Here is a 13034-nt window from a genome sequence, read left to right as displayed (position 1 = left end):
GTCCCTGGACTGAAGGTCCTTTGTGAGCACTGTCTCCACCTCTCCAAGTTCAATTTCAGAGGTGATCCTGCTCAGCAGTTGCCCCTTCAGAGGGGTCCCCTGTGACAGCAGGGCAGATGCTCCAACTCAGCAGCATGTGCAGCAAAAGAAATCAGAGCACCAAGTGATAAAACTGCTCACCCCAGGAAGCAGGACGCAGCTCATGGCTAAGGCCAGAGGAGCTGTGCAGCAGAGAGACCAAGAAAAGAGGGAACGTCAATAGCAGAGGGCTCTGATGGCACTGCAGGGTCATGTACAGCGCCTTGATGATACTGTCCATGCTCGCCTGTCGAAGCTCACAGGCGCTTCCCTGCCATTCGCTACCCAGACCTGTGCTAAGGCTGACCCAGCATCACCTCTTACTACACAGGACATGCCCTTATGTTCTCCAAGGTCAGTGACTGGACCCAACTGAGACAGTATCTCCCTGCAAAGGGATCCCCTCCTCCTACTTCAGGCAATCACGTATCACCATAGAGCACAGTGCGGGGTGGTGGGTGAGCCAGGACCCACAAGCAGTTTTCTTTCTTACCCTGCTGAGGCTCTAACAAGGGTGAGGATAGACAGTAGTAGGAGCAGGAGACTTGCATCAGAGGAAGTTGTCACCTTCTGCCTCATGCAGTGAGCCAGGAAACAATGCAATTGCTTTTTTCCCCCCTCCAGTTGTGCATTTGCCTGAGCAGAGCAGAACACACCCCTTGTTAACATCATGGACAATTATAGGTGAAAATTCTGCTGGAAATGGTTTGCAGAAATTCAAATGCTGAACTAGGTAGGAGCGATGGTCTTGACCAGGATTCTGTTCAGCAGCAAGCAACTGTAAAGCCTACATCTTAGTGCAACTAGTTGTGTTCTAGTTGAGTAACTGAGATGAAGTTGTTAAGAGATAACAAGAAAACCATGAAACCTCTCTAACAGATGGGGCCGGTGATATCAAATGAGGGGAAAACTGCTAGCCAGCAACTGTCACTAGTCAGAGGGCTATTATCAGTTCCACACAGTTGCCTTTTGCGAAAGACAGGCTGGGCAGAAATATCCCTTTTACTAGAGATTGGTTATTCCCACCCCCCCCCAAAAAAAAAAAACCAAACCCAAACCACATAACCCAAAAGGAAGCAACAAGCACATGGCAAACAGTTCATGTAAGTCACATGAAGTTTCTGTGCTCCTGGGCTGATAACCACACATTAACAAGGGAAGAGCAAACAAGCACTGCATGTAAAGCAGAGCTCTTTCTGTAGTGTTAACAGCTCAGCTGAAACATTCACGCAGTGCTGTCTCCTGGCTGAGAGGAGGCGGCTGAAGAGATGTTCCTGTGCATTGTTTTAGCTTTCACTGTGCTCGCTGGCAGATCTTGTGTGCAGCATCTCATAGGAGCATTTACAGCCAGTCTGCAGTGCAAAGAGCTTTTTGGCAGCTGGTGCTGGCAGGAGACAGATAAGCTTTACAGCACAATAATGGTCACTGAACGAGTAGTTCTGTCTTCTCCGGTTAGGACCGGTTGATCGTATCAGGAGTCCTGCATTTCTCTTGAAAAGATTCAAAGCACACTATAAGCTACGTCCCTGCTGCCTGCCATAGGTTGTACTCAGTATCACGTGGAGATGACAGTTCTTAGTGCTACTGAAACCCTGACCGAGCCCTGGGCAAATCTCTCTGCTGTGCTGCGCCCTAAACAACGCTTCAGGATCTGCACTGAAACAGCCAACAGCCAGGCTCTCTGCCTTCATAGCAGTCCCTGTGAGCACAGGACGCCCTCCACCCCTGTGTGTAGGGCTGTTAGCTGCCTTGCTGCTCCCCGAGTCCCTGCCATAGATGCTCAGGGAGACACAGTGATGTTCTCTCATGTCCCTACTGCTCAGGTGACAACTGGTGGATAGAGCTACTGGGAAAACACACCACTGGTTTCCTATTCTCACCCATAGGGTACCATTCCATCCCACATGACATCAGAGATTTTATTACCATTTATTTCTAGACTTCAAACTTCTCACCTGGGCTTGTGACACTCATTTTCTTACTCTGCCCATTTTAGCCACGACCTTGGCCACTAGACAGCATTCCCAGGCTCAGAGAGGCAAGATGTTTAGCTTTCAGCACCCTCCATTGTACTGGTTCTCCTACCCATAGGGTTTAATCTGTTTCCTTCATGTAGCCTGGCTGGAAGAAAGGGTAAGTGAAGCAGAGACACAGAAGCAGATGTGCTCAGGGACAGGCAGATGATCTCTGTGCTGTACAACAGAGAAAAGCTCCCATGGAGAAGTCAGGAATGAGCCTTGAACTGGCCAACTTCAGGTCACAGGGATGAAAATCACACCAATCACGAGCAGCTACAGGGAGCAAAGTTGTATACTTGCTCTTCTAGTGTCCAAACTCAACTGGGGAAACATAAAAATTGCCTAAAGAACAAGTGAAGTTTCCACAGATTTTAGGCAGTCCCCAAGTCATTCTGCACTGCTTGTCAAAGTCCTAAACTTTGCTGCTGTTTGGCTGCAGCTGGGGGCCTGCAGTTACAACATGTAGGTCAGAGCTCCTCAAACAGAAGCAGGAACTGTGATCCCACAAGCAGGGCCCCAGACAGATGAGAACAGAAGATATGTGAAGTCAGGGGATCACATCAGCTGCTAGGATCCAAGGAAAACTGGTCCTCAGTCTGAAGCATTCCTCACCTTGAAGGTTTGTAACACTCCCTGCAGTGGAGCACAAGCCTCTGAGCCATCAAGAAGCAGGAATTATCAGAGGTACTTGAGGTATCTGAGTTGAAGCAGGCAGTGGAACTACTGCTTAAACAGCCCTTTTCCAGGCTTTTCCTCCTCCTCACCAAACCCTGAAATGGTTATCAAAGTAACTGAGCACTCTGGTAAGTCTGTATGGGAGAGGTTAATAGAGAACGAGCTCCTGGTAGCAATTCGAGTTATAAAACCAGTATTTTTACAAGGACACTGGAGAAAATTGGTTGTGCCTCCTTTCAGAAAGGACTTGCCCTGGGGTGATACAGGCATAAACACACCATTGCTCACCCACCCGGAGAAATGCTGCTTCCATTTCCTCCAGGCTCAAGCAAGGGAAAGCCTCTGACATATCTAGTAGTTGGGGAACCTCAGGCAGGAAATGACCCATCACAGCCAAGATACAAGTCAGAAAAGCCTCTGTGGCCAGCCATGACCAGTTACTAGGTTAGTCCAGCATTACTGGCCAGTTCTTCAAAGGCCAGCAAACACACAGGCAGCTGCCCATATGGGTGTCTTTGCAAGATGACAGTAAACAACCTGGGACATGGTAAGATGTATCAGAATGACCAGAGCAGTATCTAAGCTCTAGTACTAGCTCTAGTATTTAAGACTTCCTCCTCCTCTACCATTCTGCAAATGTGATTGAAACCTTTCACAGATGTATGCCAGAATATATGACAAGACAGACAGCTATGTACAAGAGGGTGAACAGAAAAGATTCAGGCTCTTTAGCTGCTTCTCCCTTAAAGCTTCTCTGAAGACGATGTTAGTTCTGGGAAATGCATAAGAAGCAAAAGACAACACCAAAGCAACCATCAATGCTGCTGGAAAGCTATTGCTTTTGTGGAGCAGGCAGGACCCCTGAGAGAGGCAGGGGAAGCATCATGGTTAGTCTCAGGCATTAACAGGATGCCAGTATGTGAGGTACCTCTTACTGCTTTACTGGTTATGGGACCTTCAGGAAAGCCTAATTTAGAAGACTGTGACCCAAAACACATGGCTGTCTATCCTGAACTCACCACAATCTTACTTCACACTCTCTGTCTTGCACTAGCATTCCTGTCTGCTACACCAGGCAGGTAGGTCCCAGTGACGCCACATAGTTCATACGAATGAGGAGCTGTTCCTGGTGTTGAGCAGAAGTGAAAGCAGAAACTTTTTTCCCCTTTACCTACCACTGCTAGATTAAGACACAGTTTTGAGATCAAAGAACCTACAAATTACCTGACTGTATTAGACTGCTTTTGAAAAAAACCCCTCTTAAATAGCATCTGACCTCTGAGCCCAGTAATAGCCATTAAACAGCCCCAGTTCTTTTGCTTGTCGTAACCCATGTCTTCCACTCCAACCCTCTACTGCAGTCTTTCCCCATGCCATTGAGTGTTTCAAAGCACCTGGTATAATTGCATGAGGGCACACTTCAGCTGGCACGCTCACCTGTTCTGCACTGGAAGCTACTCCTGCTTTCCTAAAAAGCCCCAGGGAGAAGTCACCTCCTCTCCAAGAAGTCATTCTTTTAGGCATGTCGTCACAGGGTCTAACATATTGGCATCTTATTGCACAGCACACTGGGAAGAGAACAACTTCTGTCAGCTCATTACTAGCTCTTGGGATGCCTGCTGGGTGCTGCACTCTTGTATTTCAAAACCAGAAGAGAGAAGAGGGGTTACAATGACAATCCAGTGAACGCTGCAAGGACAGATGTTCCTGGAAAACACTGCCATTATTCTTTAGCTCAAGCATTTATTCAGATGCAAACTCTTCTCCACTTCTTTGTTCCCATCTCTGTATTCCACATTGCAGAGAGTGCTTTAGATTATCATGCAAGTTGACTCCTTTTTAATACTTTGTTTAATACAGGAAATTAACTGCTAACCACACCAACACTTAAAATGTCAGACCACAAAGTTAAGTAGTTAACCTGTGCCAACTATTTCTACCTATCGCAGATCAGCAGCTTGCACATGAATTGTGAAGATTCAGCCTTCTGCTGACACACAGTAACGAAAATGTAACTGCCCCAGCTGCTGAAACGATATTGCTGGATTGAGAAGAAATACTAATCTATAGCTTAAGTATTACTAAATTCAGCAAAGCTTGGGAATACCTCTCAACCCTACACTGCAGGCACCACGGTTATCTTTAACCAGGTTCCAGTTTACTGTTTTTCACTACAGCTCTCCCCAGTGAGCCTAGGACAAGCTGCAGAGATACGGTGTGACAAAGAATGGTGCATTTAGACTGCCCAAGGCCACTCTGTATGTCAGAGGCAGCAAGCTCGGCAATGAGAAGAGCAAAGTTGGGCTCTAAAGTGTAACTTTTGCAGAAAGAGGATTATGCCAGAACCAGCTAAAACTTCACTCAGAAAAAATAAAGCAACTGCTGTTTAAAATCCACTGTTAAATGTCACTCTTGCATGCAAAAGTGCAACACACTGCAGCACAAGGCAACAAAGCAGGTCACGAGCAAAGACACCAGAGCAGCTTTAAGAGCTGCAGCCTGAGCCAGCCACTAACAAGACTTGCAGTGGATAGTCGCACTTCGCCATGGCAGAAATCCATCAATAAGCCACAAAACAATGTACAGTCTCAACTGCAGAAGTGTAGACTGGGAACGAACACACTACACTCTCCAAACTGGCAAAATCTCCATTTAATTTACAACATAGTAAAGGTTACAGGTAAAAAGCTCAACAGAAAGTGTGAAAAGGCCTATTACATATTACACAAGTGTACAAACTTCTGTACAAAGCCCCTAGATGTTATACTGTCCCCTCCTGTACTGGCCAGCTATGGCCCCTAAGCTCTAAAATAATGAGAGCTTGTTCAAACTCAGGGAGGAGAAGAGCTTTAAAAACAATGAGCAGTAAAGCTTCCCTTTTCAAGAAAAATCTTGCAAAGAGCCACTTGCATAAAACCAAAACAAACAAAAAAACCCCACCCACCCACCCCCCAAAAAACCCAACCAAAAACAGAAAAAAAAGGAAGAAAACCTGTTCAACTTTTACTTGCCCTAACTAGTCTTACCCTAAAGAGTTGCCTTCATAAAGCAGACTGGCTGGAAAAAGAAAATTCCACATACCAGAAAGAAGCAAAACTAAAAATAAAGGGAGAAAGATTTCAAGAGTGAGCATGGAGTGTTTGGAAGCAGAACGTCTGAGGACTGAATCATATTCAATAGCAACTAAACACAGAGCGGCACAACTATATAATGGAGAAGGTACTGCATTCATCCATAAAATAGTTTGAGCTAGATATGATGGTGCAGGGAGGGGAACAAACCAGTCTCTAAAGCCATTGCTCTTGTGAATGGGGTAGCTACTAGCTCATTTTTACCTCAATAACATGATAGAAGCAATCACTCTGCAGATGCAGAACTCACACTGATTTTGGAGCATCTGTCCAAAACAGGTCTAGTGCATGCAGTGCACCAGATGCACTATAACACAGCACCTCTCCAGCAACCATCAGATTTTCACACCACTAATAGCCAGGTAGCTACAGTACTGTACACAATGAACAGCTGGGTATACCATCATTTTAGTGCATATTTTCTGGAGAAATCCCCCAAACAACAAAGGAATGTGACTACGTAGCTGAGCTGCATTATAGAATGTAAAAAAATCCAGAGTAAACCTAAGAAAAACAGAGCTCTGGCCTTACCTTGTACAAAGACATAGTGTCTGAATACGTGTGAATCAGATTTTGAAATCTAAACCTGAAGATTTGAAGGGCTAGAGCAACAACCCAAATCAATCTTCTCATTTTATTCAATGGGAAAAAGTGACGAAGTAGTAAAAAAATGTAGTATTACGAAACCAACTTGTGCACTGCTTTATTCAAGGCGAGGCAAATTCTCAGCTGAGAATTCATATTCTAGCTTGAAGTAGCACTCAGTTCTCACCCACTGTTACTAGCAGCCAAAATAGTGTGCAGATTGTGGTTTTAGCTGTTAAACATGCAAGTCCTCTGACACTGCTGATAGCTGCTTATTTTTATGTGTCTTGCTGCATCTCACACATACTCTAAGCTCACAAGTTCCATTTGCAAATAAAAATGAAACTAAGTTAAAAGGGCCACCAAGTTTAAAGGAAACTGTTCTCCTCTCTGTTAACTCCACCTTAACTTATCACAGGGGAAAAAGTCAACACTACTTTGTTGTTTATTGTTTGTACAGTGTAGATAGTGCCTATCTACCAAATGCTCCTAGGCTTGCCATGCTTGTATGCTGCCATTAGCACCAACTCAAGCTCAGTTCCATCCACGTGTGCACCCCTTTATCTGTCCACACAGCAATCCATCCTACAATACTGGACCTCACCTAAGGAAGCCCACCTATTTCTTGCCCATCTCAACTCCACATTCTCATGAACTAATGGGATGCTGTAGTGTTTTAGGTGGAAATTAAAACAAGCTGTAGCCAAACTAAAAAAAAAAACCAAAAAACAAAACAACCAAAAACCAAAAAACCCCACATTGGTGAGGTTTTGAAAATGTAAAAAATAAAAGCTGACCTGTATTTTGCAAGTTTTAGAACTCATACCGATGGGATTTCTGGAAGACTTGGCCCCACAAACATTTACTTCTGATACAGTTGACCTGCTATGAGCAAGTCAAGCAGGGACAACATTACTCATAGTAAGCACGACACCTAAATACATGAATTTGCAGGGTCATGCCATAAATGATAATTAAATTGTATGACTCTGCCCCTTCAACTTATGGATCAAAATTCAGAGTAAAGACCTCTGGGGACAGTAATGGCTAAGAAAAGGCTGCCAGATATTTTGGTTCAAAAGGAGATGGGAGCTGTATTTTTTTTTTTTTTTAAACAGACATATAAAAACATTTGAAGACAGATCTTTAAAGGATATTTCACTTCTCCAATCTTGGTATAACATCTGGTTAGGACATTGAAATTTTAAAAAGACGATACTGCACATAAACAGTTTCTGGAGTTCATAACTCCCACCCTCCCTCAACAAAACCCAACTCAGATCAGTAGGGAAGGGGTTGGCTTCTTGCCCGGCCATGCCTCCTTTGCATATTTCTTCTTCTTGGGTTCATTCACAGCTTCAGGATTAAAGACAGCAGGGTTTGGAGCTGGGTTCATGTTAACTGTTGAGGGCACAACAGGAGTCAAGTCCACATCTGGGGCAAGATTGGGGTAGGGCATTGGCAGACCACCAATGAGTGCTGTCCCATGGACACCATGCGATTGGGAACCTGCCTCATTGTGAGTTGGAGGTAAACCACCGTATAATCCTCCACTGTAGGGAAAGTTTTGCATACGTCGTGATGCAGAATCATCTGTGGTCAACGAGCCTTGATTCTCCAACCGTTTTTTCTGTAGGCAGAAGTATTTAAAGAATTATTCAAAATACATGAAACAAGCAAGCTATTTAAACTGGATGCCAATGACATCTTCCCCAAAAAGGCACCTAGAGCAGCCACATATGAAGTGGTTACAGACCATGTCTCAGTCTTTGTCCCAGAAGATTTCTTCTGGGTTTCCTTGAAAACCACTTAATAATAAACTCTTAAAGGTGCACAGTGCAAGAAAGGGTGACAGAAGTTGAAGCTCAGGTTTAACTTAGATCAGGCTGAGCACCTCTTACTTCCTGAACATGCTTGCCAGTCTTTAGCTTGTCCTGAACGCAAGACTGAGTAGGTCTTTAGTCAGTAATGCAGACCCTCCTTCCCCGCACTGTAAGAAACTGCAACTTCTAGATCACTTGGGTGATTTTGTCTTGCTCCTGATCATTTGAATCTTCTCCTGCAGTCTGGGGTTGATGTAGAATTATCCTTTTCCACATACATTATTTAGTGTATACCAGCAACAAGTGAAATTGCTATTACACTGTTGCTTAGCTACCCTGAAGTTTTGCAACTCTTCCCTACTCCTAGCATATTCAAATTAAATACAGCACCAGCAACACACTCATCTTGGAGCAAAGTCTAAACCCTGCTAGTTCTAGCAGACAACCTTATGAAATCTTTAGCACTTACAGTATTTAAACAAGCAACCTCTCATTTTTACTTTCTATTTTCCACACTTCCCACAATTTTAATTGATGCCTAGAACTACCATACTGAATTTCTGGACTGTTTCTTTTTGGGAGGAAAAAAGTTGCCATTGATCCCATGTGTTATTAAAGAAAACAGCTAAAGCTGAATTTGAAGGGAAATGGTCTAATCTGCTAAAAAGACAATTGTGAAACATGAACATGACTTTTGTTTAACAATAAAACACTTTCTACCATAGAACATTATGTTTCTAAGGTGTAATTCATAAAGTGAGTTCATCAATGTGATGTATTCATTAGAAAGTTGGGAGTTACTCTGTACCTTAACAGGCACTACTGCCGTCTGTACCATGTTCCTGAAACGCCCAACAGAAGGGTCCACATCCTCTGTAAAGGCAAGAACAGTGAAGCCTTCAGTAAGAATACAGGAAAAAAACCAGAACATGTGTCAGGTAAAGGAACCTATATGAAGAATTGGTACATGGACCTTGTCTTCTCAAAGCCAGCACTCTAGTACCTCTCAGTAAGCACAAGCATGCCCAAACAAAGCGAGGAGCTGAGAGGACACCTAGTGGCTCTGTCTCAAGGCGGGCTCATCAGATATTCTGGTAAGAAAGGCTTCCACTCAAATGGAGAGCAGGGAAAGGGAACAGATGGATGGGCAGTTTGCACTGATTAGACAGACTGGAGTTCTGGGCCAAGAGCTGCTGCTGACAAGGCACTGCATGTGCTCAAAGGCACAACAGCTAGCCCCAGAAGTCCTTGAGGGACCTTGAAAGAGGAGTCAGAAGAATTCAGGTAGAGTCTCTGAAAGTCTGAAAAAACTATCTTTTTTGTAATGTGAATGACTGCTTTTTACATTAGGATGTTCTGAGCACTAAATTGCATAACCTTATAAATCAAAATGGTTATTCTGGGTGGTACACACTGCCAAATCAAACTAGCTCCAGACTGCATTTTCAAATGCATGTTCATTAATAAGCTACTCTTATTAATAGGAGTATTAGCCATATAAAATATCATTAATAGGAATGCAATTAATATAAAACAGCTAAGGGAGAAAAATGACTAATTAGGAATTGGATACACCTTCAGAGGCATCATTTTTAATGAGGATGACTTGTTTTGGATATGTAGACAAGTAGCAGAAAACCTCTGAGCTCGAGACAGATATCCATTAGGCAAGAGGTAAGGAAAGCATTAAGGGACAGACGAAAAACAAACAGTTCAGTTCCCATTCAGAATCTCAAGACGACAAAAAAATTTAAAACACTTTCCTCCTTTTGACCCATGAGATTTTTCCAACATCTGATAGAATTTTGAACAATGAGGCTGAGTGTGATATCCCTGTCCTGCACAAATCATGCAGTTATTTTACAGGTAGAAGAGATGAAACAGAGAGGTCAAAGACTTAAGCGAGACACATGGCAGCTTCTCTGAAATAGCAGATCCCAAATACTGACTGCCAAACTTCTGTTCTCCTTATCTATATGCAGCCATGAGGAATCCGTATGAGAATACTGGAAAGAGGGTCTTAAGGGCGTCAACTAAAGATTAAAGCAAACTTCTTACCTGGATTGATGATTTCATCATCATCACTGAATGTCACTCTGGAGTTCTTTCGTTTTCTCTTTGGTCTCTGAATATCCAAGTTCCCTTCCTCAATGGTTAGCGTGGAAATTCTTTTATTGTGGGCTGTATTAAACTCTGTCAGGTTCTAAGGATAAATTTGGAGATGAAATAGTTTAAGCAACTAGTGTATGAAGTCTGATTTAATCATGTGATTGTGCGTATCAAAAGACCACAGCACACTGTTTAGCTTCAACTTTAGACCCCTAGGAAGAAAGAGTGCTCCAGTGCTGCAACAGGTTGCCCAGAAAGGTTGTGGAGTCTGTCTGCAGATATATTCAGACCTTGACTGAGCACGATTCTGGGCAACCTGCTCTAGCTGACCCTGCTTGAGCAGGGGGGCTGGACTAGGTGATCCCAAGAGGTCCCTTCCAACCTCAAGAGTCCTATGAATGCCACATACACTGCTTTCTCCTTCTTCACTAGCTAACTTTAGGAAACAGGGCAGCAGTCACTGTTATCTTGCAATGGGGAACAGTGTGGGAAATCACCCCTGACCTGGGGTAATGTTAGCTGGAGAACACGTATTCCCTGGCAAGCCTTTGTGAGAAGACCATTGGAATAGCAGGATTATTAGGTCACTGATTCTGGGAAGCAGCATGATCACAGGCTTCTCATAGCAGAACAAGATGGTTTGTGCGTATCTGCCAGCAGAAGACACCTCAGGCTATCTTCAAGGCCAAGAAATTAAGAACCTGAACCTAAGCAAATGAGTGGGGAATGCTATCCGTTTAGCTGGAAATGCCATCTAAGTACAATGTGTCATCGTACTCACATCAAGTTCTGTCTCCTCCTCTGGCAGGCCCAGCAAGCCCTTGAGCTCTTCATCTTCACCGCCCATTTTCTCATCTCCTTTAACTGCTGATGGCAGTGTCTGAGGCTTCTCTCGCAGAGTATATGCCCGTGTAGAAGCGCCAAATGAAACTGTGGAGTCAATGGGTATCTGTTGGGGTTTGTGAGGTTCCAAACGGATATGACCCAAGAATGTGCCATGTGCTGAGAACATCAAAATGCAAAATAGTCTGTTAATCATCAGCTTGGGCTCACAGTATTTGAGTTCAACTCTTGAGAAGTTCAGAAACTGTACATGGTTGCTCCGAGACACAAGTCACTGAGGCACTGCTGAAAACATTAGCTATGTACATTTTACCTACCATCTCACAAACTATGATAACACACATCAGAAGTCCTCAAAAAGTCATGGAAATAAATGACAAACACCATTTACTTTCTGGATTCTTGTAGGTCCCAATGTAGCATGTCTGGAATTATTCCCTCAGTGGAAAAAAACAGTATGTCAGGTTTTATATCTTGGGAAACCACCCTCAGAAGAGAAAGCTTCATTAAAATTGCGAAGGGAAGGCCAAGTCACTTTCCTCCTCTCCCTTAGCCTCTTAAGAGTCTAGAAATGTTGTTTTAAACACCAAGTGAAGCAGATGTAAGCTGACTGGAGCAAATTGTCCTTTGCTGCTAACCCTTGCCAATCTTTCACTAGGATGCTAATTCAGATTATAGTGAACTATCCACACAGTGCAAACAACAACAACAACAACAACAACAAAAAGGAAAGAGTGTCTCAGATTCAGAAATGTTTAAGCATTGAAATATCATACTTCTGTCTGGTTAAATGTCACACTACTTACTGCTGTTTAGATCTATGAGGAAAACCCTCTTGAGGTGTTTGTGATAGACCAAGGCAGCATGGACCCGAGAGCAAGACTGGTGGTCAATGGTAAAATCGCACAGATCAGGATTTCTCCCAAAGAGATAGTATTTCTTCTCATCAATGATGAGTTTCTGAGGTAGAATATCAGACAGAGAAGCACATTAGACTCCTATAATCTTTTGGATCTTCCTGAAAAAATTCAAGAACATGAATAAACAGCAAATTCAAAACAAAGCATCAACAGCTAATCAGTATTTCAGTTTGTCTGACACTGTTAAATACAGAAGCTCAAATCTTCTCTTTGTAAAATCAGAACAGCTGAATATGGAAAAGTCCCAGTTATTCCCTTCTTTAACAGGCAATAGAAGACAGCCTGGGATGGATAATAACTCTTCAAAGCTTGAGACTGTCTCATACAAGAGATTCTCTCTCGCATCTGCTCCCAATGATTTTTACACACTCCTCAATGCAGATGACCTTCGGCCATGTCTAAACCAGAAATCTATGCTAAATGATCTCCAGTCTGATACAGAACATCAAAATTATATTTCTGTATAGAAATGGACATACAGGAGATTTCAGACCTTTATAACAAAGATGTAAAACTATGCTGAATATGTCCTGTGATATGAATCCATATTAGTCTATTCAAGTAAACCATTAATTTTAGGCATTTCTTCTTAATTCATCCTAGTTCTAATATCTTCTTCAAAAAAGATCTTACATACTGTAATATCAGTTACATAAACTATCTCTGAAAAGCAAAGGAACATGTTGACACAATCCTACAGTGTACACAGCCTATTTCTATTAACAGACAATGTTGAAAGGAACTCTTTGTGCCTAAATGCTGAAGTACCTAAGCAGTGCAAGCCTTCTTTCTTACTGTATTCCAAGATCTTAATCCAACCTGTGTTTTCTTGCTTTCAGCTGCACAAGTCAA

General features: G+C 43.1%; 1 protein-coding gene across 2 annotated transcripts in view; it reads right to left on the bottom strand.

Moving 5' to 3' along the window:
* Window positions 1–5408: 5408 nt before the first annotated feature.
* PPP1R8 (protein phosphatase 1 regulatory subunit 8) overlaps window positions 5409–13034 on the bottom strand; it is a 28574-nt gene continuing 20948 nt past the window's right edge. For both annotated transcript variants that reach the window (XM_030039525.2, XM_030039526.2), the window contains 5 exons: window positions 12069–12222; window positions 11201–11421; window positions 10369–10513; window positions 9119–9183; window positions 5409–8117 (listed from right to left, as the gene is read on the bottom strand). In XM_030039525.2, the coding sequence (XP_029895385.1) occupies window positions 7764–8117; window positions 9119–9183; window positions 10369–10513; window positions 11201–11421; window positions 12069–12222 (939 nt within the window). In that variant the 3' untranslated portion in view covers window positions 5409–7763. The remainder of the gene's footprint in view (window positions 8118–9118; window positions 9184–10368; window positions 10514–11200; window positions 11422–12068; window positions 12223–13034) is intronic.

The sequence above is a fragment of the Aquila chrysaetos genome, chromosome 16 (genome assembly GCF_900496995.4).
Source record: "Aquila chrysaetos chrysaetos chromosome 16, bAquChr1.4, whole genome shotgun sequence".
Taxonomy (NCBI): Eukaryota; Metazoa; Chordata; class Aves; order Accipitriformes; family Accipitridae; genus Aquila; species Aquila chrysaetos.
Note: the sequence above shows the minus strand (reverse complement) of the source record. Positions and strands in the feature narration are given on the sequence as shown.